Source organism: Chelonoidis abingdonii, chromosome 1 (assembly GCF_003597395.2).
Source record: "Chelonoidis abingdonii isolate Lonesome George chromosome 1, CheloAbing_2.0, whole genome shotgun sequence".
Taxonomy (NCBI): Eukaryota; Metazoa; Chordata; order Testudines; family Testudinidae; genus Chelonoidis; species Chelonoidis abingdonii.
In genome coordinates this window covers 273,089,264-273,112,895 of record NC_133769.1, presented here as the reverse complement: position 1 = coordinate 273,112,895, position 23,632 = coordinate 273,089,264, and the positions used below count along the sequence as shown (strand labels likewise).

General features: G+C 39.5%; 1 protein-coding gene across 1 annotated transcript in view; it reads left to right on the top strand.

The window, feature by feature from the left end:
* Positions 1-397: 397 nt before the first annotated feature.
* Positions 398-23,632, top strand: part of IPO5 (importin 5) — a 115,651-nt gene continuing 92,416 nt past the window's right edge. Inside the window, 6 exon segments of the mRNA XM_075064749.1 lie at positions 398-695; positions 7,234-7,314; positions 16,341-16,533; positions 17,992-18,094; positions 18,360-18,456; positions 19,087-19,210. Coding sequence (XP_074920850.1) covers positions 426-695; positions 7,234-7,314; positions 16,341-16,533; positions 17,992-18,094; positions 18,360-18,456; positions 19,087-19,210 — 868 coding nt within the window. The 5' untranslated portion in view covers positions 398-425.

The window sequence follows — 23,632 nt, the reverse complement described above, 5'->3', positions numbered from 1 at the left end:
TGGGCCCTTCCTTGGGGCTCCCCGCCCACCCATCATTCCTGAGGACTGGCAGAGACCAGCAGCGGAGAGGAGCGCAGACCTGGCCGGGCTAAGAGGAGGGCGCGGGGTGAGCACCTCACTGGAATGAGGGCGGTGGTACAACAGGGGAAGGTGCCCCACATCTCCCGCGCTTTCCCTCTCCTCTCTCCCCCGCCCATTAAGCGCTTACACGCTCTATTCTCCCTCCCTCCACTACGCAACCACATAATTGACCAATCACAACGGGGCTGTCAGAGGCTTCCGCCAATGACTACTTCTCTCTCCTCGTCCGAAGCAGCCCAATTACAAAAGAGAAGACGGACCAGAGAGTGGTAGGTTTCCCCCAATCAGCAGCTCGATTTAGGTCACGGACCAATCAGAGAGGAAGCCGCTTCGGTTTAGAACCAATGGGCACTCTGGAGCGGGGCAGTAGGGAACGGGCTGTGAGAGAAGCTCGGGCAAGAGCGCGGCTGTGGCAGCTCCGCCTTCTTTTAGTGGGTGCGCGGCCGGCTCTGTCTCCCCTCCTCTCCCCTCCCCTCCCCTCCCTGCCCTGCCCGGCCGGTCTCTGTCGCTCTTTCCCTCTCGCAGCAATGGCGGCGGAGCAGGAGCAGCAGCAGTTCTATCTCCTCCTGGGCAACCTGCTGAGCCCGGACAACACGGTCCGCAAACAGGCCGAGGTGAGGGACGCCCGCCCGCGCCGGCCTGTCAGCCTCCCGGCGCCGCCGGAGCGGAACAGACAGCGGGGCTGGCCAGCCCCACGTGTGAGCAGCAGCTGGAGCGGTGACTCGCGGACGCGGCTGGTCCGCTCTGGCCGCGGCGGCCGTTTCGGCCGTTAGTTCGGGGGCGGGTTCAAATGGCAACTGTCCGAGGGTCTGCGCCCCACCCCGCCGTCCCCGGGGCCTGTGTCGCCGCCTCAATCCCCGGCGTGTGTTGTGGCCGCGCTGCTCCCCCTTAGGCCTCGCAGGGCCAGGGGCCTCCGCGGTTGGTGTCCCTGGCGGTCACCTTCTGCCCAGGCTGCTCAGTTCGGCGGGGTAGGTCCCTCGGCGTGGCTAGGCACCGAGAGCGGGTATTGGCCCCGCCCCGCGTCCGTGACCTGCCCGCAGAGGGGGCGGCGGGGCGGTTTGGAGTGGGTGGGTGTGTTGGGGGGGAGGCAGCGGTAACTGCTGACACGGTGAAGCGCCGCGAGGGGCTGTGCTCTAGGATGAGGCCCGAGCTCTGAGAGATGCAAACAGGAGCGATTCACTCAGCTCGCCCCATCCAGGGCTTTGCACACAGGAGCTCTTCGGGCAGCCGGGTCTTGTCGTTACTTCAGCTGCTGTCTCCCTCCCCCCCCCCCCGTACCCTCTTGTGGTGTAATCATCTTGTCTCATTATTTTAGAACTGATCGTCTGTGGAGGGCCAGTAATGTCTAAGTGATGTTCTCCTAAACAAGGCGGTTTCTTTGTAGTGAACGTTATTATCAGACACAACTTTTCACGTGTCGCTTCAGCAGAAATGCTTTGTAATTCGTAAACTCGGCTAATTCTCTTCCCCCTCCCGCTCCCTGTAGTACTTAAGAGTCGCTATTGTCAACCTAATGGGAAATTTCTCTTCTATTGAATTAAATATCAGCATCTGGTTTAGACCATGAATTCCCATTGGATGGCTGTGTGCTTGGTCTTTTATCTCTTACATTACTTTAGCGGTCAGCAGAGTTCAGCACGTTCTTTCAATAAAGAATAATTGTGTTTATCCCCACATACCAGAAAGAAAACTCAGTCTATGATTATTTTTCTTTCTATTCATACATATTAAGAGCTCATTGAAGTTGAAAACTGTTTGTAGGTAGCAAAGCCACCAGATTTACAGTGAAGCAGCAGCTGATGCCCCCACATTCTGGAATGTTATGGTAAAATATAGACTTTAAAGACATAATTGTGGGATGTGACTTCCCATTTTGATGCCCAAAAGTATAGCAAAATTACACTTGTGCACTAATTAGGTTTAAAAAAATTGACAAGGTATATTTGTTGCACAATGTATTAAAGCCACATTAAAAGATAGTGGAAAATTGTATAATAACAATTATAAAATAAGTCCTTTTTAGAATGGGATAAATAAAATTGTTGGTTTGTATAGTTTACTTTGTTAAAAGTTTGCTTTGACTTAGTGTGGGATTTGACAAATGTGCAGTTGACACGTGTAGTCAATCAAAACAAATATACTTATTTGATGTGACTGACTATACCAAACTGTTGAAAACTATGTGTTGCTTTTGTATTCAAATACAGTAGAAACAGAGTAATACCCTGTACTTTTTTATTTAGGTACATTGAACTTGATGTTTGGTTCCTCTGTTTAGTCTAGACATAATGGAAATAGCTGGATAATGAGTATTTAGTTTCTTATGCCTAAAACAAATTTCTCTTCCCAAAGTTGATTTATAAATTTTAAATGTCTTAATCTGTACTGTGTCAAAAATCAACCTGTGTCCAAAAATACTCTCTCCAAATATGTTTTTGCTTGCAAATGAGTCATGTTTCTCTTGTGAATTTTTTAGATTTTTTTCCTAATAAATTTACCCATAATTTATTTCTATCCTAAAATGATAATCTCAGCCTTGCAATATTTAGTTTGTTTAGTTCAAACAGTTAGAAATTCATCTACTGTTGGCAAACTGAACTGGTTACTAAGAGGTTAGGTAACTGTGAAAATACACTGAGTAGTATGATTTGATTTTACTCCAGGAATGATGTTTCTGGTTTCATATTCTAGCTAGTTTACTTTTAAGGTCAAGATTTTGATTAATTCTAATAGGTAGATTTTTAAGTGACATTAAGCATACTCCAGGAAAAAGTGTAGAGCAAGTGTATTCTTGATCTGTACAGAACTCTCATTAATGTCAGTTAGTTATGTACTTAATATGACCATATTATTACCCTGAAAAATGGCTGTATCCTTAATTTGTCTTTATAGCTTAGACACAAGTACACAAAACCCTTTTGTTCTTGAGCCCCAGTATGACACTTGTTCTTAAATTCCAGAACCTATGAAGGACAGCCATTTCAAATAAATGAGCAGGAGCTAGTGCTTAGTTGCTTGTTGAATCTCTTATGACTGTTCTCTTAGAATTCATTGTTCCAGAATTTAGCCATCCTAGATACCTTCAGCCTTTGTAAGTAAACTGTGTTTACATATGGTGTTGCAAGTTTGTTGCACTAATATCAGGTGTCAGTGGCTTGAAATTAGCGTAGAATGGGACTGTTTAGCTAATGTGCAAACCTAGTAAACTCTTAAAAAGACAATTTCAAAAGCTTCTTATTAAATCTGTTTCATAAAATACACGACTGAACACTTATTGGTATACAGCAGGGGTAGACAACCTATGGCACGTGCACCAAAGGCGGCACGCAAGCTGAATTTCAGCGGCACTCACACTGCCCAGGTCCTGGGCACCGGTCCTGGGGGCTCTGCATTTTAATTTAATTTTTAAAAAAGCTTCTTAAATGTTTTCAAAACTTTATTTACTTTACATACAACAATAGTTTAGTTATATATTATAGACTTAGAGAAAGAGACCTTCTAAAAACATTAAGATGTATTACTGGCAGGCGAAACATTTAATTAGAGTGAATAAATGAAGACTCGGCACACCACTTCTGAAAAGTTGCCAACCTCTGCTATACAGTAACTTCACTTAACGTTGTAGTTTAAGTGAAATGATGTTAAATAAATCCAGTTTTCCCATAAGATTTAATGTAAATGCAGGGGGTTATGTTCCAAGGAAATTTTTTGGGGGCAGACAAAAGGCATTATGTACTGTACTGCGATGGTGAAGTGCCCTTGGCTTACCTGTGGAGCTGGGGGTGCAGGGTCTGGGAGGGAATCAGGGTGGGGGTGCGGGGTCTGGGTGGGAGTTAGCGTGCAGGAGGAGGCTTGGGGCTGGGGCAGGCAGGAGGTGTAGATCACTTACCTGGGGTAGCTTCTGTTTGGTGCAGGTGGCTCTGCGCAGCGCGGCACTGCCGATCTGCAGCTCTAAAACCTCTTTTGGAATGCGGCCCTGCAAGCATGGGCTGGAGGAGCAGGGGCAGTCCTCTGGCCCGTGCTTATAGGGCTGCATTCTGCAAGGGGCTTTAGAGCTGCAGGCCAGGGCCCTGGGGCCCCTAAAGCCTCTGTGTTCCAGGTGTCTCTGCCTGCTGGGGGGTTGGGGGGACAGCTTCTCTGCTCCCTTCCAGAAAGTCCTAAGTTCTGCCAAACAGCTTTTTGGCAGTGGGGGAAGCACTGGGAAGAAGGGAGGGGGAGGAGGCAGAGAAGAGGAACTTGTGGAATGCTCCCTTGTAAAGTCAGCCAAATGATGTTATAAGGGAGCATTGCACAACTTTAAATGAGTATGTTCCCTAATGGAGCAGCGACATAAGTTTGAAACAACGTTAAGCGGGAGGACGGTAAGTGAGGAGTTACTGTACTATGTATCATGAATAGCTAGAACTTTTGAGTACTAGTACCAGCTAGTACTAGTAGCAACTGACTTGCTTTGTGGCTCAGGCACGTCACTTGAGAACTTTATGCCACCATTTCTCTGTGTACAAATGGGAATAATTATTTCAAAGGAATGTTGAGGATTAACTGGTTAGTGTTATAAATATTTATTTATAAAATTATGTTCCAAGTGAAAAGTACAATTCAATGCACCAAGCTTATGTTTAGCATGTTTTTACTTACTAGCATGCAATATTTAGTGCAGTCACTTTCCCTGTCATTAATGACTTTTTATTGTGTTACTACTGAGTAGTAATAGCTGTTAAAACTAAACTCTTAAATCAAACTGGAACCTTTAAAGAGGGCACGAGGACTGCTTGAGATTAGTTGCACAGCAAAATCCAGCTGCTTGGTACTATGTTAGTCTTCTGAATAGTGTATATGGTTTAAAAACTTATTTAATTCAAAATTTCAGGAAAAATATAACTGTCCCAAACTGATAACATTCTGTTATAATACTTTGCATCACTTATGCAATTGACTCAAACCATCTTGCTAAAAACTGGTTCCTTCGCTTCTTTCATCCAGTCTCAAAGAATAATGGACAGTTACGTTCATTGACTGCAAACCAAACTCCATAATATTTCCTTACATTTGACAAGTCTGATAACTTATTTGTCTTGCTGCATCTAAGATTGTCATTGGACTATTCCAATGATTGGGATGTGGAGGATAGGCAGCAAATGTGAATTATAGAATAATAAAAAGCTCACAGTCTAAAAGAACAAAATGTGAAGAGTATAATAATAGTAATTTAAATGTTTCTTTTCCCCATGACCTTCCTCCCTGTTTTTATTTGGCAGCATTTTTAGAGCAGCACAGTAGAAATGAGAGATTTGAATGAGAGATTTTGTACTGGTCTCACAGTTTAGTTCAAGGAGGGCATTGCACATATAAGGGGTGGTGTGAAAGAAAATATGCAGATGGTTGTAGGTGAGGTGGGCAAATGGGAGGTGGAGCTTGGTGCACTGGTGAGATGGGGGTGAGTTGGAGATTTTTGAAGAATCAAAAAGAGGAGAGGGATAATGTTATTTATAGGCCATTAAAATGAGGACAAGACGCTTGAACCTAATGTAGTACAGTAGAACTTCTGTAGAACCAGAATTACAAACTGACCAGTCAACTACACACCTCATTTGAAACCAGAAGTATACAAGCAGGTAGCACTAGATACAAAAAGAATAGCAAATACAGACAAGTCTCATCTTATGTGCATTTAACATGCGCGAATTCAGCTTTGCACGATCAGCAAAAAAAGAGAAAAATAACAATTTAAATACTGTACCTGTAGTGCGGGCATTTCTACCGGCCCTTACACTCAATGTAATTTTGGCTATATGTGATTTTTGCTTTACGCGCTGACAGCGGAACATAACCCCAGCGTAAGATGAGACTGGCCTGTATAGTACTGTGTTAAAAGTAAACTACATAAAGAGGAAAAACAGCATTTTTCTTCTGCATAGTAAAGTTTCAAAGCTGTATTAAGTCAATGTTCAGTTGTAAACTTTTGAAAGAACAGCCATAAAGATTTTTGTTCAGAATTCTGAACGTTTCAGAATTACAATCAACTTCCATTCCCGAGGTGTTCATAATTCTGAGGTTCTACTGTAGGAAGAGGGAAATCAGTAGGAGTTGAGAGTGCAAATGGGAGGAAGGGGGGAATAGTTGCCCAACTCTGAAGGCACCACCACTGCCAGCAGCAGCATAGAAGTAAGTAAGGGTGGCAATGAGGTGTTAAGTCTGTTGTGAAAAGTGGTGATGGTTTCTTCTCAAGCTCCCCCAGTATTAAACAGTAATTATTTTTTTTTTTAAAGTTTCTGCTTATAACATTTTAATAAAAAATGTGTTAGTCTTAATTTAAAAGCGGTGAGAAAAGGTAAAGGAAATAAGGTTATCAGCTTTTTTTTATACTGAACATTATTTAAATGCTGTGTTCTTAATTTATATGGGAGATGGCACTCTGAGGCTTGCTGTGTGAAAGGGGTCACCAATACAAAAAATTTGAGAACCACTGGTTTAGAGTGAAGGGACAAGTAGTTATGGACTGTAATTATGGAGAGCAGTCACAAATAGATTTGTTGGGAATGGGGTTGATGAGAACAGCTTTGTATTTTGTGCAGAAGTTATCTAAAAGTTTGTGTTAGGTGTTTGTACGTGTGAACTTTGTTAGGATTTGAGTGGAAAAATGGGTAAAATATTTTAAAGGGATTGCCTAACTTTTCTTTCTGAAAAATCTTACTACAAAGATGAAGTTCATTCTCATAAATAAAACTTGCTCACACATCTGAAATATCAGTTGAAAATTCACATTTGGGTCACATTCTTCTTCTGTCTAGAAAAGCTTCTGATATTTGGTCCTAGTCTTAACTTAGGTCTTTGAAATAAATCTTCATTACAGGTCTGAGTTAGAGATACAATACAGTCTTTCTGAAAGTGTATAAGCCAATTTCCTTCCAGGCAGTAGGATTCATATTACCAAGCCTTTTTTAATTTTACAAAATAGTCCAGATATTTACTATATTTGTCACAATGTACTCTGTCAACTTAATTTTATGTATATGATACACTGTCCTTTTATTTAATAATTTGCAATGGATTCTCCAACTGGAGCAATTAAGGTTCTTAATGTTAATGCCTTTTGTATGTTTTTCCAGCAGTCACTTGCTGGTAGTAACCTCTACTCTTTTCTTTGTGTAGGAAACATATGAGACTATCCCAGGCCAGTCCAAGATCACATTCCTTTTACAAGCCATCAGGAATGCTGCTGCTGCTGAAGAGGTCTGTGTTAAGAATCATTCTGCAAAGTGTTCAGAAGGTTACTGGATGGGGAGATAAGGGTTTGGAGAAGGAGGGGTGTGTGTGTGAGAGCTGTTTCGTTACAGGGATGAGTGACACATCTGGCATTGTGTTTTTTTGTTTGTTTGTTTTTTTTAAGTAGTGGGTCATCCTGAATTCAGCACATTTAGAAGGAGCTGGGTTTAGATTTCATACATATATACAATGAGCTACATATGAATCTGTGGATTTGTTATACATTGTCGTCTTAAGTTTCCTAATTTCTAATTCTGTTTTGGGGATTTACAATGACTGCCTGTACCTGCCTTGCTTTCTCTGTGTACATTATTTCAAATGAATTAACAAATGGTCCTTTTTCCTAGAAAAGCTTATCTACAATATTTATTACATGAACTTATATGTGCTTATTACAGTAGTGTCGGCTATATCTATAGTTGACAAATTACACTTAAAAACAAGGCCTTAGAATGAAGTAACCCTTGGGCTGACATTTCTAACATTTTAGACAAAAAGTGAATTGCTTGGAAAGAATGCTTAAGTTCTGTTTGACTACTTTAAGGTAGCTGACCATGAGGGAAAGGTGTTTTTAAAGTGTTAACTATTCACATATTTTGTGCTCTACTGGGGGAGAAATTCTATAATTGATCAGAAAGTCTGTCATTAGTTTAGAACTTGGGTTTGTGTAACTATCAAACACTAAATGAAGTTGGCTTGTGTACTATAACGTAAAAAAGTTTACAAAGTGTGTGTCTCAGGTACTCCCTTTGGGAGTGTTTACGCATTGGAGAATGTCCTGCAGTTCAGAAGTAATCAATCTTACAAGAAGTACTTATCCTTTGATACCTGGACACATAAAGTGGAGAACCACTAACTTAACATCAGAAAACTCAGTCGTTTTAGAAATGTAAAAGAGTACTTAATTTTTCAATATGGAGCTTTAATTGGAAACTTATCGCTGAATCATGAAAAGATGTTTGATATCATTTAGAATTCCTCTATAAATATTGGAAGAAAAACATGAGAGCAGCAGTGTTATCCTAGTCAGGCAATGATCCCCTTTATATATATCACATTTTTCCCTTACAGCTTAAAAACTTTATATATTTAATGATACTGCTAATCTCCCCGATGCCAAACCACCTTCTTCCTTTTACATGCTCTCTCAATATTAAGCACCTCTGATCTTGGACGAGAATTAAGCGTCTTAAGAGTCTGAATCTATTATTGCTGTTTGCTAGTTGCATAAAGCTGAGAGTGCTTAATTCTTGTCCAAGATCAGAGATGCATAAAGCCTTGTGCTTCAGAGATGTCTTCTGAGTTCAGAATATTATGGAACCCTCTTTCATGTGTTTATATCTGTCAGGGAAAATGAGGATCTTCAGAAAGTTGCCTTGGGCTCTAGATGCCATATTTGTATATATAATTAGAGAACTTCTGCAGATTGAGCAGCTTTCATGTTATTTGTCTAAACTTGTGCTCATAAAGTCCCACTTGATTACATTCTCCACAAAGTATTATTTTATTGCTTTTCAAATCTCTAATAAATGGTAAATTGGCAAGAATCAGGGTGGTCTTGGGTTTTCAGGAACTCCACAGTCCTGCTGCTGATCAACTTTGTGGCCTTTGGATGAGTAACAGCACTTACCCCACCTGTAAAATAAGAAGAATACTTCCACTCTTTAAGGGATGTTGTGAACATTAATTAGCTAATGTTAGTCCTTTAGATCCTCAAAGCTATGTATAATGTCCTGATTATTTTGAATCCATGTTTAGTATGGGCTGAGGGGTGAAAACATTATCTTCTAAGATAGTTATTTATCAAATTTTAATGTAGAGTTGAGGGTGTATATATAACTTTTGCTTAACTACAAAAAGTAATTTATTTTTAAAAAAACAAATGATAGTTGAAAACAGTTAAAGAACAGAAGAATGAGAAATAGTGTCCATTTAAAAGTGAGGCAACTAGGTTCGATTTTTAATTGACAGCTATTTTAAAAATTACTGTAAAGCCCTTTTAATAGTATGCTGACATTTTAAAGAAAATTAAAATATTTAGGGGGGGGGGGTCCTGCCCCCATTTGTTATTAAGAAGGGTCTTTTTCTGAGGCTTGAGGATGCTATCACCAAACATTCAGGCTCACCTTCTTCCTCCCCCTCTTTTTCCCTGTGCGCGCTTGTGCCAGCTTCTTTACTGGTACCAGCAGAATCAAGGATGAAACTAATCACTTTCTTTTTTTTAAAGGGGATGAATATTTCATAAGTCCTCCTCATTGTGCACTCTGTTGACTAACGGATCTTGGATTACTGGTTTCAGCAACTAGGGATATTGTCATCTTAGAATACTGGATCCACAGGCAGGATTTTGTTTGATCCAGTTATGGATTTGTGGATGTTTTCCTTTACAGAACATAGATTGCATTATGAAATATACACCTCCCTGAAATTCTTGTCAGATTCCCCAATGAATGTGGATGATGATGTCTGTAAATCCAAAGTGGGTCCTGTCTAGTTGCATGCATGAATGAGCAATGTAATAACTCATTTTAGGAATGTGTCTAGCACCCATCAACATAGTAGCTTAGTTCTGAAGCAGTGTGGGGCAGAGCACTAGGCTGGGACTTGGCAGACCAGGATTCTGTTCCTGGTTCTGCTACTGGCCTGGTGGTGTGATCTTATGCCTTAGTTTCCCCATCTTTAAAATGGGGGTGATAATACTTAGACCTCCTTTATAAGGGAGGTTTGCGATCTACTTATGAAAAGAATTATGAGCTAGATATTTGTATTGGCTTTATCTTTCTTTATTAATCTTTGTGTTATGTATTTGTAGGGTTGGACACTTGACCAGTTTGAAAATAATTGGTCAGTTGACCAGTCAAATACTGGTCAAACAATGTCTCGTGTCCGTAATAGTAAAGGATTTTAAAGCACTAATTTATTAGAACAACAGTAAGGGGAAAAAAACCTTTGATCTCCAATAGGTTTAGCTTAAGATACTTAAGATACTTTAAGATACTTAATTACAAAAAAGCAAATTACTCAGCTGAGTTATTTCAGTTGAGAATAATGTGAAGCACAGTGAAATTACTTTGTAAAAAGTGAAAGAATTGTTACCTTTTTTAGCAATGTTAGCTTAGTATTTACATGTTAACTTTATTCAAGGCTGAACAGTTAGGGGGAAAACCTAAACAGAAATAAAACACACAGCAACTATCAAAAAGTCATTTTTAAATGCACTTATGCTAGGTGGGCAGTAGAGCAACCCTTAAATTATCTTGCTTTACATTATCAATATCTTTAGCAGAATCTCCTCCATTTGATGCATATTCAGTCAACCCTTCATCTGTCGTTTTCTTTTCTAATCTTAATCTAGTCTTGATATGTACAGTGGTATTGTAACTTTGTCAGTCTGAGGATATTAGAGAGACAAGTTGAAAGTGATCTCTCTATATCTAACCTATCAGTCCTCATTCCCCAAAGAACCCTGCACAACACTTTCAAAAGACAAGCCTGGGAGCTTAAATTCATAACCTTGCGTGACACTAAAAATCATGGCCTTAAATAAAGACACTAGTGTGACGGGATCCCTGGGATATAACTTGGCACTGGGGTACTGCTGTGCTCCCTTAACTCTCCAGCCTGGGCTCACTCTCAGTGCTTTGTTAGTGACAAGCAGCAAACTCCTACAGGTGCTGCTATCACTCAACACGAGAGCATATGGAGTCCCACACCCAGTTAGATTGCATAAATGCTCCCAAAGCACTCACGAAACACAGAGAGGCACCTGCCAATTCCCCCCAGCTCCCTAGCATGGCACTCCACGGACTATGCTGTCTTGCCCTTGTCAGAAGCCTGACCAGCATAAGTTTATTACTCAATCCGCTCCTCCCTCAGTGTGGAGAGGACATGTACCAGCCTTTGTACCTGAGCTGAGATTTCCAATGAACTTCAACCAAACACAGTTTTAGGTAAAATATAAAACAAATTTATTAACTACAGAAAGATAGATTGTAAGTGATTATACGTGGTAGGCATAAAAGGTCAGATAATTACCAAAGAAGAAAAAAGTAAGTACATAGTCTAAATCTTAAAACTTATTAGATTAGGCAGTATTTAGAGCAAGCAGTTTTCTCACCCCTCTGGATGTTACAGTTCTTAATACACAGACTTGTCCAAGAAGCGTGGGCCAATCTCCTCAGATGAAGTTTTTGTCTTCTCGGGGTTCTTGTTGCTTCTAGCATAGGTTGGGGAGGAGAAAGGCAAAGGAATGTTGCTTTGTTCCCTATTTTATATCCTTAGTTCGTGTACCTAGAAGACATTTGCCCAGATGTGTCTTAGTGGGTTTTGCTGAGTCACTGGGTTGAGCGGTCCCCTTAGTCTTCCGCAACTATCATTGAATTGTAAATCTATTTATTACAACTCTCCTGCTGATTAATGGCCATTGAGAACCCCTCTGGGAGCAGTTTGCCTCTTTTATATGTCCCTAACAATCTTCCAACCTATTTCAGTAACAGCCATGCAGCAAAATACACACTAATGATACACATATTTGGGCAGAACAATGGGTTTCATCAGATCATGACCTTTCATATGGTATCTTACGTGGCATAGTTTGTATGAAATCTGTCAAAACTATGTGATGGTGTGAATATGGGGGTTCCGGGGTGCTGCTTTGAGGTACAGAATGCCACAAGTAGATTTATGGCTTATTACAACAACCTTAACTAAACCCCCCCCCTTTTTTTTTTTTTTGGTCCCATGACTGCAGGGGTGTTACTTCACCTTGAAGGTTCCCTTAAAATACATGCTAATTGCTTATGCTAAACTATCTGTTCAGTCTTGTATTTAGCTGTGATACTCATAGTACCTTTCCCAGACCTGGAGAAGAGCTCTGTATAGCTGGAAAGCTTCACTCACCAGCAAAAGTAGGTCCAATAAAAGAGATTACCTCACCCAGCTTGCCTTTTTAGTCCCGAAACACTGTTGCCAGCTTCCAGTTTATTTCTAGGTTTTGAAAGTATGATTCTCCAAACCATCCAGTTTTTTTTTCCATGTGCAGTAGCACACAGAAGGACTAAAATAACTTATGCCACTGTAGCTACAGTGCAGACACACAACCTTTTTCACCGTCATGGAGCAAACTGTTTCGATTCAACTCCTGGGACAGCACTCCACGTTGTCCTATTACTTGATGGGCTGATGCTTGTTTTATAATTTGCTGCCTCTGTCAGAATTGTTTGTTCGTCTGTATATCCTTGAAAGTACGCAACAGCTGCAATGAAGTCATATGCTGAATCAGTCATTATCAGCAAGGTCTTGGCCCTGGAAGCATGGATCAAGAAGATAGGCAGCATTTGTGCCAGAGTGACCACTGCATTTTCTGTGATACTATTTTGTCTCTCTGTTTTCAGCTTTTGTAAGTGGACTTTGTTCAGTATTCTCACAGATGTTTCTTAATGTTCAGGAGCTTGTTTTTCGCATCAGACAATGCAGAACTATCATTTCATATTCTGAATGGACTGTGCTATGGGTTCAAGCAATGAAGTGAATTTTGAGTTGCGCATCCGAAAGATTGACAAGAATGTCAGTGCAGATTACTCTGGAGTAACACCTGTCTGCTCTTTCTTTAGCAGTGGCTGACTGAAATCTTCTTTCTTATTTGAAGATTTTTGATACATTTAATAGAAGATGCGCTTCAAGTATGATACGGCAAGTGCTATATTAAATGTTGCTCAGAAATGACTGCAGCACTCATTTGTTTTGTGAAAAAATTTGGCAATGGTTTTCACTTTTTACATGTAATCTGAAAATTTTCAGATCTGCAACATAGCCAATGAAAAGCTGCATTGTATGGGCAGCAAATCCATAACGCAAGGGATGGATATTCAATCTGCAATGCCCAAGAAGCTTTGATGTCAGCAGCATTGTTAGTCACCCCAAAAGAACCTTCCAGGGATCCAAGTCATTATCTTGGGAGAATTCAATTTTGTGTTTTTTATAAACTTTAGATAATATTGACCTTGATTTTTCAGTGTTTTTATCCATTTCCAGTTTCACAATTTATGAAATTTTGGGTTTAAACACTTTTTAAAAAATTTTTTAAATCAATTTAAATGTTTGCAGTTGTGGGAAATTATGGGCAGGTGAGGCAATAATTTAATAATGGTCTCTAAGTTCTTAAGCAGCATTTTTCTTTGCCTATCTGTAGATGTTGATTATTATCAATGGAAATGTTTTTCATTGATGTTTGGTGAAATCAGCGTTTACTGACACTGATAAAAATCTAATCCTTCCAACTCTTATTATATTTTTTTAAACTGGTTAGCAATATATTGGGCTGTGTGGTGAAGCTCAGTTGTGCATTGGAGTGAGTAAAACACTGGATGTGGAGTTAACATGAAGTAGTGAATGTTGCTCCATCCATCAGATACTAGAGATGCAAGAAGCTTACTCAAGAAGAGCACTAACTTTTTCACACTGCCCATTTTGGCATTCAGAAGACTTCTACAAGCCATATCCTACTCAGTGATTTGTAAATTGAAAATTTTTTAGCATACAGAGATTTTCAACTATATGTAAAATGGTGTACTGCAAATATAAGTAGCATGTTCAAGTTTGTTTTTTCTAGTAATGGGACCAAAATCCTTTTTAATATCAGTTTGATGAACATCTGAGGAATTTTCCACTGGGTTGTAATTTTCAATGCTGGAGCAGATGAAGTAGCAAATTTTTTTATTAGACGATGAAGAAATGGGATTAGCTTCGCTTTTTGTCATAATCTCACTGTCGTCTTCAGAAGACATTGTTCATGATGCTACTGCTGAAGATGAAGTCGGAGAATGCACTGAAGAAAATTCTGCTGCCTGCAGACTAGGTTTCCCTTTTTTGCTGTTGGCCTGCAGTATCTATCTTTGGCAGTAGGTGGACATCTCATAAGAGTTCAACAAGTTTCTCCGTTTATCAAGGCATCATGTACTCAGAGCAGAACACTTACAGTTAGCTTAACAGTTTTTCCATGTCTAGTAAAATTTCCATAAAAATGATTTTAGCTTTCCTGACTCTATGTAATTTATTATGTCATTTATAGTGTCTCTATTGCTGGAATGCTTTCTGGTTTATGAAGTATCCCTTGTAGTTCATCCAGTAGCCAATCAATATTTTTGGGCATGTTTTCCCTGCATCTTGGGGAAACTATGGATTCCCAGATCACATAGGGTATGTCTACACAGCAATGTAAGCCTAAGGTTAGTGACACTCAAAACAGCTGATCTGGGTCAGTGAACCCAGGGCTTGAGTGTCTACACTGCATTCTAACCGTAGGTTAAGGATTTTCTGACCCATGCTCAAGCCCAGGGCTCTGGCATCCTCACCGCAGTGCACAGATCCAAGTCAAGGTAATTCTATCCCAGAGTGCCTCGTGTGCCCCTTCCTCCTCCTCCCTCTTACACCCCCCCCCCCGTGTCGACACTGTTCCTATTGAATGTGTTGAGCTAATTTCTTTCTTTGTCTAGTCAGTTCAGATTATAAGATCTTCAGGACAGGGACTATGTATTTTAACTTGTTTAATGTGCTTTTTAACTACCATGTATATTGATGGCCTGTTACAAAAATAAAGATATACATACATATAATGTTTGTTTTTGGAAGATTCTAGCCAATCAAGATGTTCCACTTTCAGTTAGTTCCCAGCAGGTGCCATTAACATCTAGTAAAGTGAGTGATCAAAACATTTAAGTAGACTTGGTAAAAGGTGGCACCAGGATGCAATCAAAGATAGACCAGTGCCCCCATCAGGGTATTCTTGCTGGAATGTTTGCAACATTTGCCCATGGTCAAATAGGTATTTAATTTATCATCATTACCAATTGACTGACTTTCCTATGTATTTCTACATCAAAATCAGATACTTTAATATTTTTATTTATAAAAAATATAAATTATCCATCCAGAGGTACTTTTGTCATAATTGAAAAGTACATACTAAGGAAAAATAAATTTATCTGCTTCCCCAAACCAGAAAGAGCAGAAAAAGACCCCTGCTGCAACCATTGATCCGGGTATCTTTTTAATAAAATTGATAAATTTCCGCTTGTGCTGATGTTTTGCGGGGTAAATCTGCCATCTGTGAACAAACTTGAATAAGTTCACAGTTCCTTCTTCACTTCTTGGGGATAACTGAGATTGCTTTACAACAGTAGTTTTTTCATTTGCGGATCCCTAAAAAATATGTCAAATGGAGTTGTGGACTTCTTTGGAAATTTTAGATACCACAGGTGGAAAACCACTGTTCTATGGTAATGACAACTTTTCGCAGACCCCTTAGTCATCATTTGTGGACCCCCCGCCGGAGTCCACAGATCAATAACCACTGCTTTACAGAATATTCAGCTACTGTGTAACTTACTAAACATAATCAAAGCTCCTTTCATTTAACAGAACTTGTATTCCTCTGCATACACTAGCACTTGTCTTCTATTGTCATTTTTTGCTCACATTTTAGTGACCGTGAAGTTGTATATGCTTTTGATTGAGCTCACTCAATGAGATTTAAGCATGTGCTTAAAGTTAAGAAAATGGCTAAAAGTTCTGAGGGGGCAGGGTGGAGAGAGTATTAGAGTTCAAATGAGTGGGATGATTGGATCTGAATATCAAAATTAATGTTCTTGTGGAAAAAGAGTACAAAATTTGCTGAGATGCTTCATGCAAAATCACCTTTTTGGGGAGGTTAGGACACATCTGTTTTAGTTTAAAAAAAACTTCCTCAAATCTGTGAAAAGACAGTGCCGCATTTTAGAAAGGATTGATGAGATCGTTTTTTGTTTTTTTTTTAAATGTACATCTAAATTATGTATGCCCTTTATTCTCTTTCCAAGTAAATAATTTGATTAAACGACTTATCAAACGGATTGTTGTGTATAAAAGTGTAACATTTCGTAGGAGTAGAACTAACATCTTGCTTATGAGACTTCTTCCAAGAAAAACTTAATATATACAACATATTTTTGCAATAGGCTAGACAAATGGCAGCTGTCCTTCTACGACGCTTGTTGTCCTCTGCATTTGAGGAAGTCTATCCAGCTCTTTCACCAGATGTTCAAACTGCCATCAAAAGTGAACTCCTGTTGATTATTCAGATGGAAACGCAGTCTAGTATGAGGAAAAAAATCTGTGATATTGTTGCTGAGCTGGCCAGGAATTTAATAGGTATGTTACGTATATGCAATGGTCACTACCTATATGTACATACATACCTATATGTAAATATCTGGATTGTATTTTGCTTCCTAATCTCAAATAGAATTTCGAAGTACAGTAGCTAACTTTTTAAAAGAAAGCAAGTCTAGAGAGAAGTGTAAGTAAAATGATTAGATATTCAATATTGCCGCTTCAAAACAAAACATAATGATCTGAGTTTGTACTATGTTGCGCTTTATCTATAGGGTCCTACCAAGTTCACGGCCATGAAAAACATGTCACGGACCATGAAATAAGCCCTCCTCTATGAAATCTAGCTGTTGAAGGAGGAGCAGGGCTGGTGTGCCTGAGCTGGGAGCTCCTAACGTTCCCTGGGCACCAGCGAATAGTTCCCAGGGTGGGCAGGGACAGGACTTGCTCTTCCCCTGCATAGCCACTTTCAGGGGGAGATCAGATCCACCTCCAGCTACTCTCCTGCAGGAAGCTCCAGAGCTGTTGCCCAGATGCAGAACTTCCTGTAGCAGAGGAAAATATTCGGATGTGGGTCTGATCTCACCTCTGAGAGTGGCCATGCAGGGGAAGAGCAAGTCCTGTCCCTCCCCAGCCCAGACTGGCAGCTTGGAGCCCCCGGCTGAGGTGCTCGCAGCAGCATGAGGCATTAGACCCACCTCCAAGAACCTCCTGGAGCTGCAGGAAGCTCCATGGCTGCTGCCTTTAGAGCCCAGCTCTGAAAGCAGCGCAGAAGGTAGGGTGGCAACCTCCCTATAACAGTTTTGTATCTCCCCCCCACCCCCCCACACACACGCACCCCTTTTTGGGTTGGGACTCCCACAGTTACAGAACTCTGTAAATTCAGATGTAAACATCTGAAAATGTGAAATCCTGTGGGTGTGAAATTGACTAGAATGGACCATGAATTTGGTAGAGCCCTGGTTGTCCGTGTAGAGGCGATTTCAGATGGCACAGTTAAGGAAACGTAATTGGAATTTGGTATGATTTTCTTAAGTTTCACTTCCTTGACTCTTACAGTTGTGTGCCAGAGACTTTATTGAATTAGTTCTTATTATATGTGAATGTTTTTTCATAAGAGTAAATGCTGATCTCTGTACCTCTGTATGTTTTGCTTGTCAGATACCCATCTCCTTTTTTGACCTATCTTATGCTATGGCCTTTATACAATTGCGATTTAATTTTGTTTGGAATCTTATTTGAAAAAAAAAGACTTTTAAATGTACTGTTTTTTACTAAGTCTGAATATGCACCAGTTTGCTCCTGTTGAAATGTTGCTCTTAATTTCAAGTAACTTAAATTCTGCTCACAGTCCTGATTTAGTTGAATGCTAGAAGAGCGTGCGTGCAAAGGCTTTGCACGACTGATATCCTAGTATATTAACTACTGTAAGTTATATTTGAAACTTGTCACCTTAAAATTTATTTTCCCTGTAAACTTTTTGACTTTTTTTCCTAGATGAGGATGGCAATAACCAGTGGCCAGAAGGTCTGAAGTTCTTATTTGATTCTGTCAGCTCTCAGAATGTGGGACTGCGTGAGGCCGCTCTGCATATTTTTTGGTATGCTTCTGGACCTCAGTTAGTGCACTTGGGATTTTAGCTAAATCAATGCTTGTAAGAAGGGCAAGATAGGAGAAACTAATAGTTTACAACTGATTATGCGTCCTGTTTATATTCTGGTATATGGCATATTACTTGACATCGAGAAAAGAGGGTAGGGCATTTGTTACTGAGTTTAAGTATATCTTAACATGTCATTTGCAGTCTGTTAAAGTCTTAAACCTTTCTAAAATGCGTTAATGCAGGTGTTCTTCGTCATCTTTAGGAACTTTCCTGGGATTTTTGGGAATCAACAACAACACTATTTAGAGGTCATTAAGCGGATGTTGGTTCAATGTATGCAAGATCAGGAGCATCCAACGGTAATACACGTGTTCTCTTTCTATAGAATCATCAGAGGGGAGGATGATACCATAATTAGGGTGCTAGTTTAGGACTCTGTGGACTGGGGTTCAGTTCCCTGCTCTGCCATAAATTTCCTTTCTGACCCTGAGCAAGTCCCAGAGGGGTAACATTTTCAAAAGTGCCTAAGTCATGTTGGAAGTAAGTCAGGTTCACTTTCCTTCAGACTTACTTCTTAAGTGCCTATGTTAGTTTTAAAGTGGGACTTAGCCTACTAAGTCACTTAATTAGTTTTAAAAATTTTACCATTTGTCTTTCAGTTCCCCCTCTGTAAAAATGGTGAATAATACTACCTCACAGGGGTGTTGTAAAGATACAGTAATGAAGGAGAGAGAGAGTTTGTGGCAAGATTTCTGATGGATGAGTTTATTGAAGCCCTTGGTGAAAAACACATCCACTTAGAAAAATTCATTATATTTGCAAACTAAAAGTGAATTTGAAATGTAGACTTTCCTACAGTGGCTCTGGTGTGACATATTTGCAGCTAGTTTAAAAACCATATCAAATATGAAAGCACTCAAATGTGTCTATACCATTACAAAGTCTAATCTTAGCCTGATACAGCCGTTTTCCTCCTCCCTTCCCTCTAGGTTAGGATGTTGTCTGCAAGGGCTGCAGCTGCATTTGTACTTGCTAATGAGCACAATCTTCCTCTTCTGAAACATTTTGCAGACTTGCTACCTGGAATCTTGCAGGTAAGAAACCACACAGAAGGTGTCTTATCACTGTCACCTATAATTGCTTAACGTGAGCACAAGCCATTGATTTGTAAACTCTTTAGTGGCTTGTGAGCTCTTGTATGTTCCACATCGCTTTCTCTTCCCAATCAGTTTTTTGTTCACGTAGGGCATGTCTACACACAGTGCTGCAGCAGTGCAGCCACACTGATGTAGCGCGTCTAGTGAAGACATTCTATGCAGATGGCAGAGAGTTCTCCCATTAGCATAATAAAACCACCTCCGCAAGTGGAGGTAGCTATGTAGGCAGGAGAAGCTGCTGATATAGTGCTGTCCCCACCAGCGGTTATGTCAGTAAAACTTGCATCGCTCGGGGTTGATTTAGTCATCTTAAGCGACATAAATTATGCTGATATAAGCTGTAATGTTGACATAGCAGGAAACTGTAAGCTCTTTGGCACAGAGACTTTCGTTGTTTGTCCATCCTCAAATACATGTTGGATGCTATTGTAACACAATAAATAGGGTCTAAGATAAAACACTCTCTTTTATAATTAAATTTCTATGGAAAATCATAGTTTATTTTAATGTGGTCAATAGCTTAAATGTTACAGTAACATTTGAGCAGTAAACATGAATTAAATTAATTTATGGTAGAGTCTTTGCTGGTGTATGTTAAAAAAAGAATTTATGTTCAATCATGTAAGAAAATGCAAGATTATGAAATTGTAAATAGTAAGCAGGATGTTAGACATCTGCTAACGATAAATATTTTTAAATCAGGAGGTTCAAATAACTTGCATGCAAGATTACTCAGTTGGCTGGAGAGATTTCTGGCTCAGTGATCACTTTTAATAAATCTTGGAAATCTAGGAAATTCCAGAAGTCAGGAAAAGTACTAATATTGTGTGCTGTTATTCAAGAAGGGCAGGCATGATAACGTAGGTAGTCACAGGGCCGTTAGTCTAACATTAATCCCAGGCAAAATAATGAAAACTGACCTGGTATTCAGTGAACAAAGAAGTAAATGTTGAGAATATAATTAATGCTAATCAACATGAATTTATGGGAAATGGGTTTGTCAAACCTGATTTCATTTTTGATGAGATTACAAGTTTGGTTAATATATAGACTTTTTTGTAAGATGTTTTGTGGAACATCCTGATTTTAGAAAACCCTAGAACTATGCAACATCAAAGTATACGGTAAATGAATTGCTAACAGACCATCTCAAACTAATTAGCAATAGGAATTGCCATCAAATGGGCGTGTTCCTCATGGGATGTTGCAGGAATTGCTTCTAGGACCATACTGTTTGAGTCTTTCAATTATCTGGAAGAAAATATGAAATCGCTGCCAACAACATTTACTGATGGCTCACAGATTGCGTGATAACTGAGGATAAGGCAGTCATACAGAGTGATCTAGATCACTTGTCAAGGTCAGCCAATTCATATAGAATATTTAGTACAGCCAAGTGCAAGGTCATCCATGTAGGAACAAGGAGTTGGGAGTGTATCCTAGAAAGCAGTGACTCTGGAAAAGATTCATAGCAGAAAAACAACTGAACATGAGCTTCTAATACAAGATTGTGGCAAAAAAGGCTAATGTCATCCTTGGATGTATAAATAGGGGAATAGTGAGTTGGAGTAGAGAAATTATTTTATTGTTCTGGCACTGGTGAGATTGATACTGGAATACTGTATTCAGTTCTGATGTCCGTATTTTTAAAAGGATGTTGAAAACTTGGAGAGGGTTCAGAAAAGAGCCACAAAATGACTTGTGGGCTTGGGGAGAAAAAAATTTCTTACAGTGAGACTTAAACTAAACAGATTGAGCTCCTTATCAATAAGCTTGAGAGAGGACTTGATTTGTATATGAAAAAACCTTTTCTGAGAGAAAATACCAGGTATTAAAGAGCTCTTTAGCCTGGCAGAGAGAAGCATAACAAGAGTCAGTGGCTGGAAGCTGAAGCCAGACAAATTCAAATTAAAAATGTCAGTTAACAGTGAAAGAAATTAGCCATTAAAACAAAATATGAAGGGAAATGGTGGATTCTGTCTTTTGAAGTCTTAAGACTGGATGCCTTTCTATAAGATATGCTTTAGTCACATAGAAGGTATGCGGCTCAATACAAGATTAAATGGGTAAAATTCAATGGCCTGTGATATACAGGTCAAACCAAATGTTCTTTTGGTCTCTTCTGGCTCTAGAGGATCAGAATGGAAACTCACCTGTGATTCAAGCTGGCTTACGTTTTTGAAAGGGATAAAGCTGTGCAGGAGTTGGAGTTAAAGGGTATATAGTTTGAGGAAAAGTTAAGTGGAGAAGATTGAGCTCTGCTTGGTCAGGTAGTATGGTACAGATGGTTTTATAAAAGGAAGCAGGTACTAGCATATTTGTTTGGTACAGTGATCGTAGCAGCCATAATGAGTTTCGGGTCATTCATATTGCATAGTGCAGTTCAGAGTAGGATAAGATGATTAAGGTAACCTTTGTTGCTAGGGTCAGGAGGATGGCTTGTTGTTGCTGGAGGCAATTGAAGCTATAAACAGAGTCTTCTTTACTCTGATAAGCTGAACCTAAATTTTCTGCCAAGATTCCTGCCTTCTGCAGCAGACTGGAAATTCTGTAGCAGCCTCATTTAAATGAAAAATTGAGCATGTTTTAACTGTGGAAATGAATACAGGAACACCTGTTTGTTTGATACTGAAATCAGTTTTTTACTCAAGAATTTCAGTTGCCTAACACATTTTATTTTGACAACATAATTGTTTTAGTAGCTGAGTACGATAAAACTAGGGCTTTCAGCAAGTGGAAAGAAGCAAGAAGGAATTGTGGGATAATCATCCTGTTCATACTAAAATGTTAAGCAGTAAAGTAGTTAATACAGACACAGATAGGTCTGAAAACTAAAGATGGCAAACAGCCTGTTTGGATGCATGTGTGCAGTTTACCCCCTCAGAGCTTCAGTTTGAGGCCTTCTCAAGATTCAGTAAACACTATATTGATTGCATGTGGTCCTTGATTTCAAGATTTCCGTTGCAACCTTAAGGGATGGCTACATATTTGTAATTGAAAACTCATTCTGGTCCACAGTTTTGTGGTAAGGATGAATTCTATGGGTATGGTAAACAGAATATGTAGATCCCTGGTTATAAATAGGAAATGAGAAGTGTTGGGATAGTTGTGGATGACCTTTGGAGGCAGCTGGAAAAGAATTCTGCAGCTGTTGAAGTTCATTCTACTGATTGGCTAGTGGGAAGGATCCGAAATGTTACGACCATGATTAATGGTTGGCTTTGGACACCAGTGACATGTTCTGGATGACCAGTTAGGTCTTTAGATATCAAGGCTTGAAAAAAGTCTAGTTTAAAGTTCAGCTCCTTAATTCACAGATGAGCTGCTAAATACAAGAACTTTCTGACTTTCAAAGGAAATGAGGAACCTGCACCTCCAACTGACTTTAGTGATTTGGGTGCTCAGTACTTCCGAAAACTATCTAGGCCATTTATATTTAATGTAGAATATGAATTTGGGCATGTGACTTCAGATACCAGGTTTGAAAATATTGACTTTTTGCTGTACAGCTTCTCAAACTTCCAATGGATGGACAAGTAGGACTTAATCACTGAAAAATGAAGAAAAATCCCTGTGTACATTATACAAATGCCGGGGCCAGACGAGTGGAGCGTACTAACTAATGATGACCTGTCTTGACTAAGCAGCATCTTCCATGATGGAATTTAAACTGAGATCCTAATTATGTTGAAAAGTAATATTGTATTATATATTGAAGACCCAAATACAATTACCAAATACAACAAGAGGTGACTGCCAAAGGAACCAAAGTGCCTTTTTTAGGATAAAAAGAGCAAAAGACTTGTGTTTACCTTAGAAATTCAGATCATATTGCCCTATTTTTCCTGGAAGAACCTAAACATGACTGAAGAACTAGGGGGATTTTGATACTACAGGGTCAAGAGAGCGCTGTCTAACCAATTGAAAGGCAAGGAAGTTTTACTTAACGTTAAATTTTTAACATATAACTTTAGACAGTTGCTGGTTGGTTAGGATATCTTTACAAAATATTGAATACATTTTCCATTCCCATGCCCTTCAGTTTCAGATTCTCCAGCAAAAGCAAGGAAGAATAAACTTGATATCCCTGGTATTTCTAAGTTGTGTTTTATCTTTAAAGCTGCATTTATACAACAGAGAAACAGAATGAGCATGAATTTGTTTTTTTCCTTGCGGATTACCTTCAGTAACCTTCAGTTACTACTTAGTAAGATGTTTGAAGTATTAGATATGCTTTTTGGGAGTTATACCTGTTAAACTGCTAAAATGCAATTTTTTTTCCATTTGAGCACTACTGACTAACTGTTTATGGTTTGATTTTTATGAAGGTAAGTGTCTGTCTCCCCCATCGTATTGGCTCTGCTTATATTAACACCAG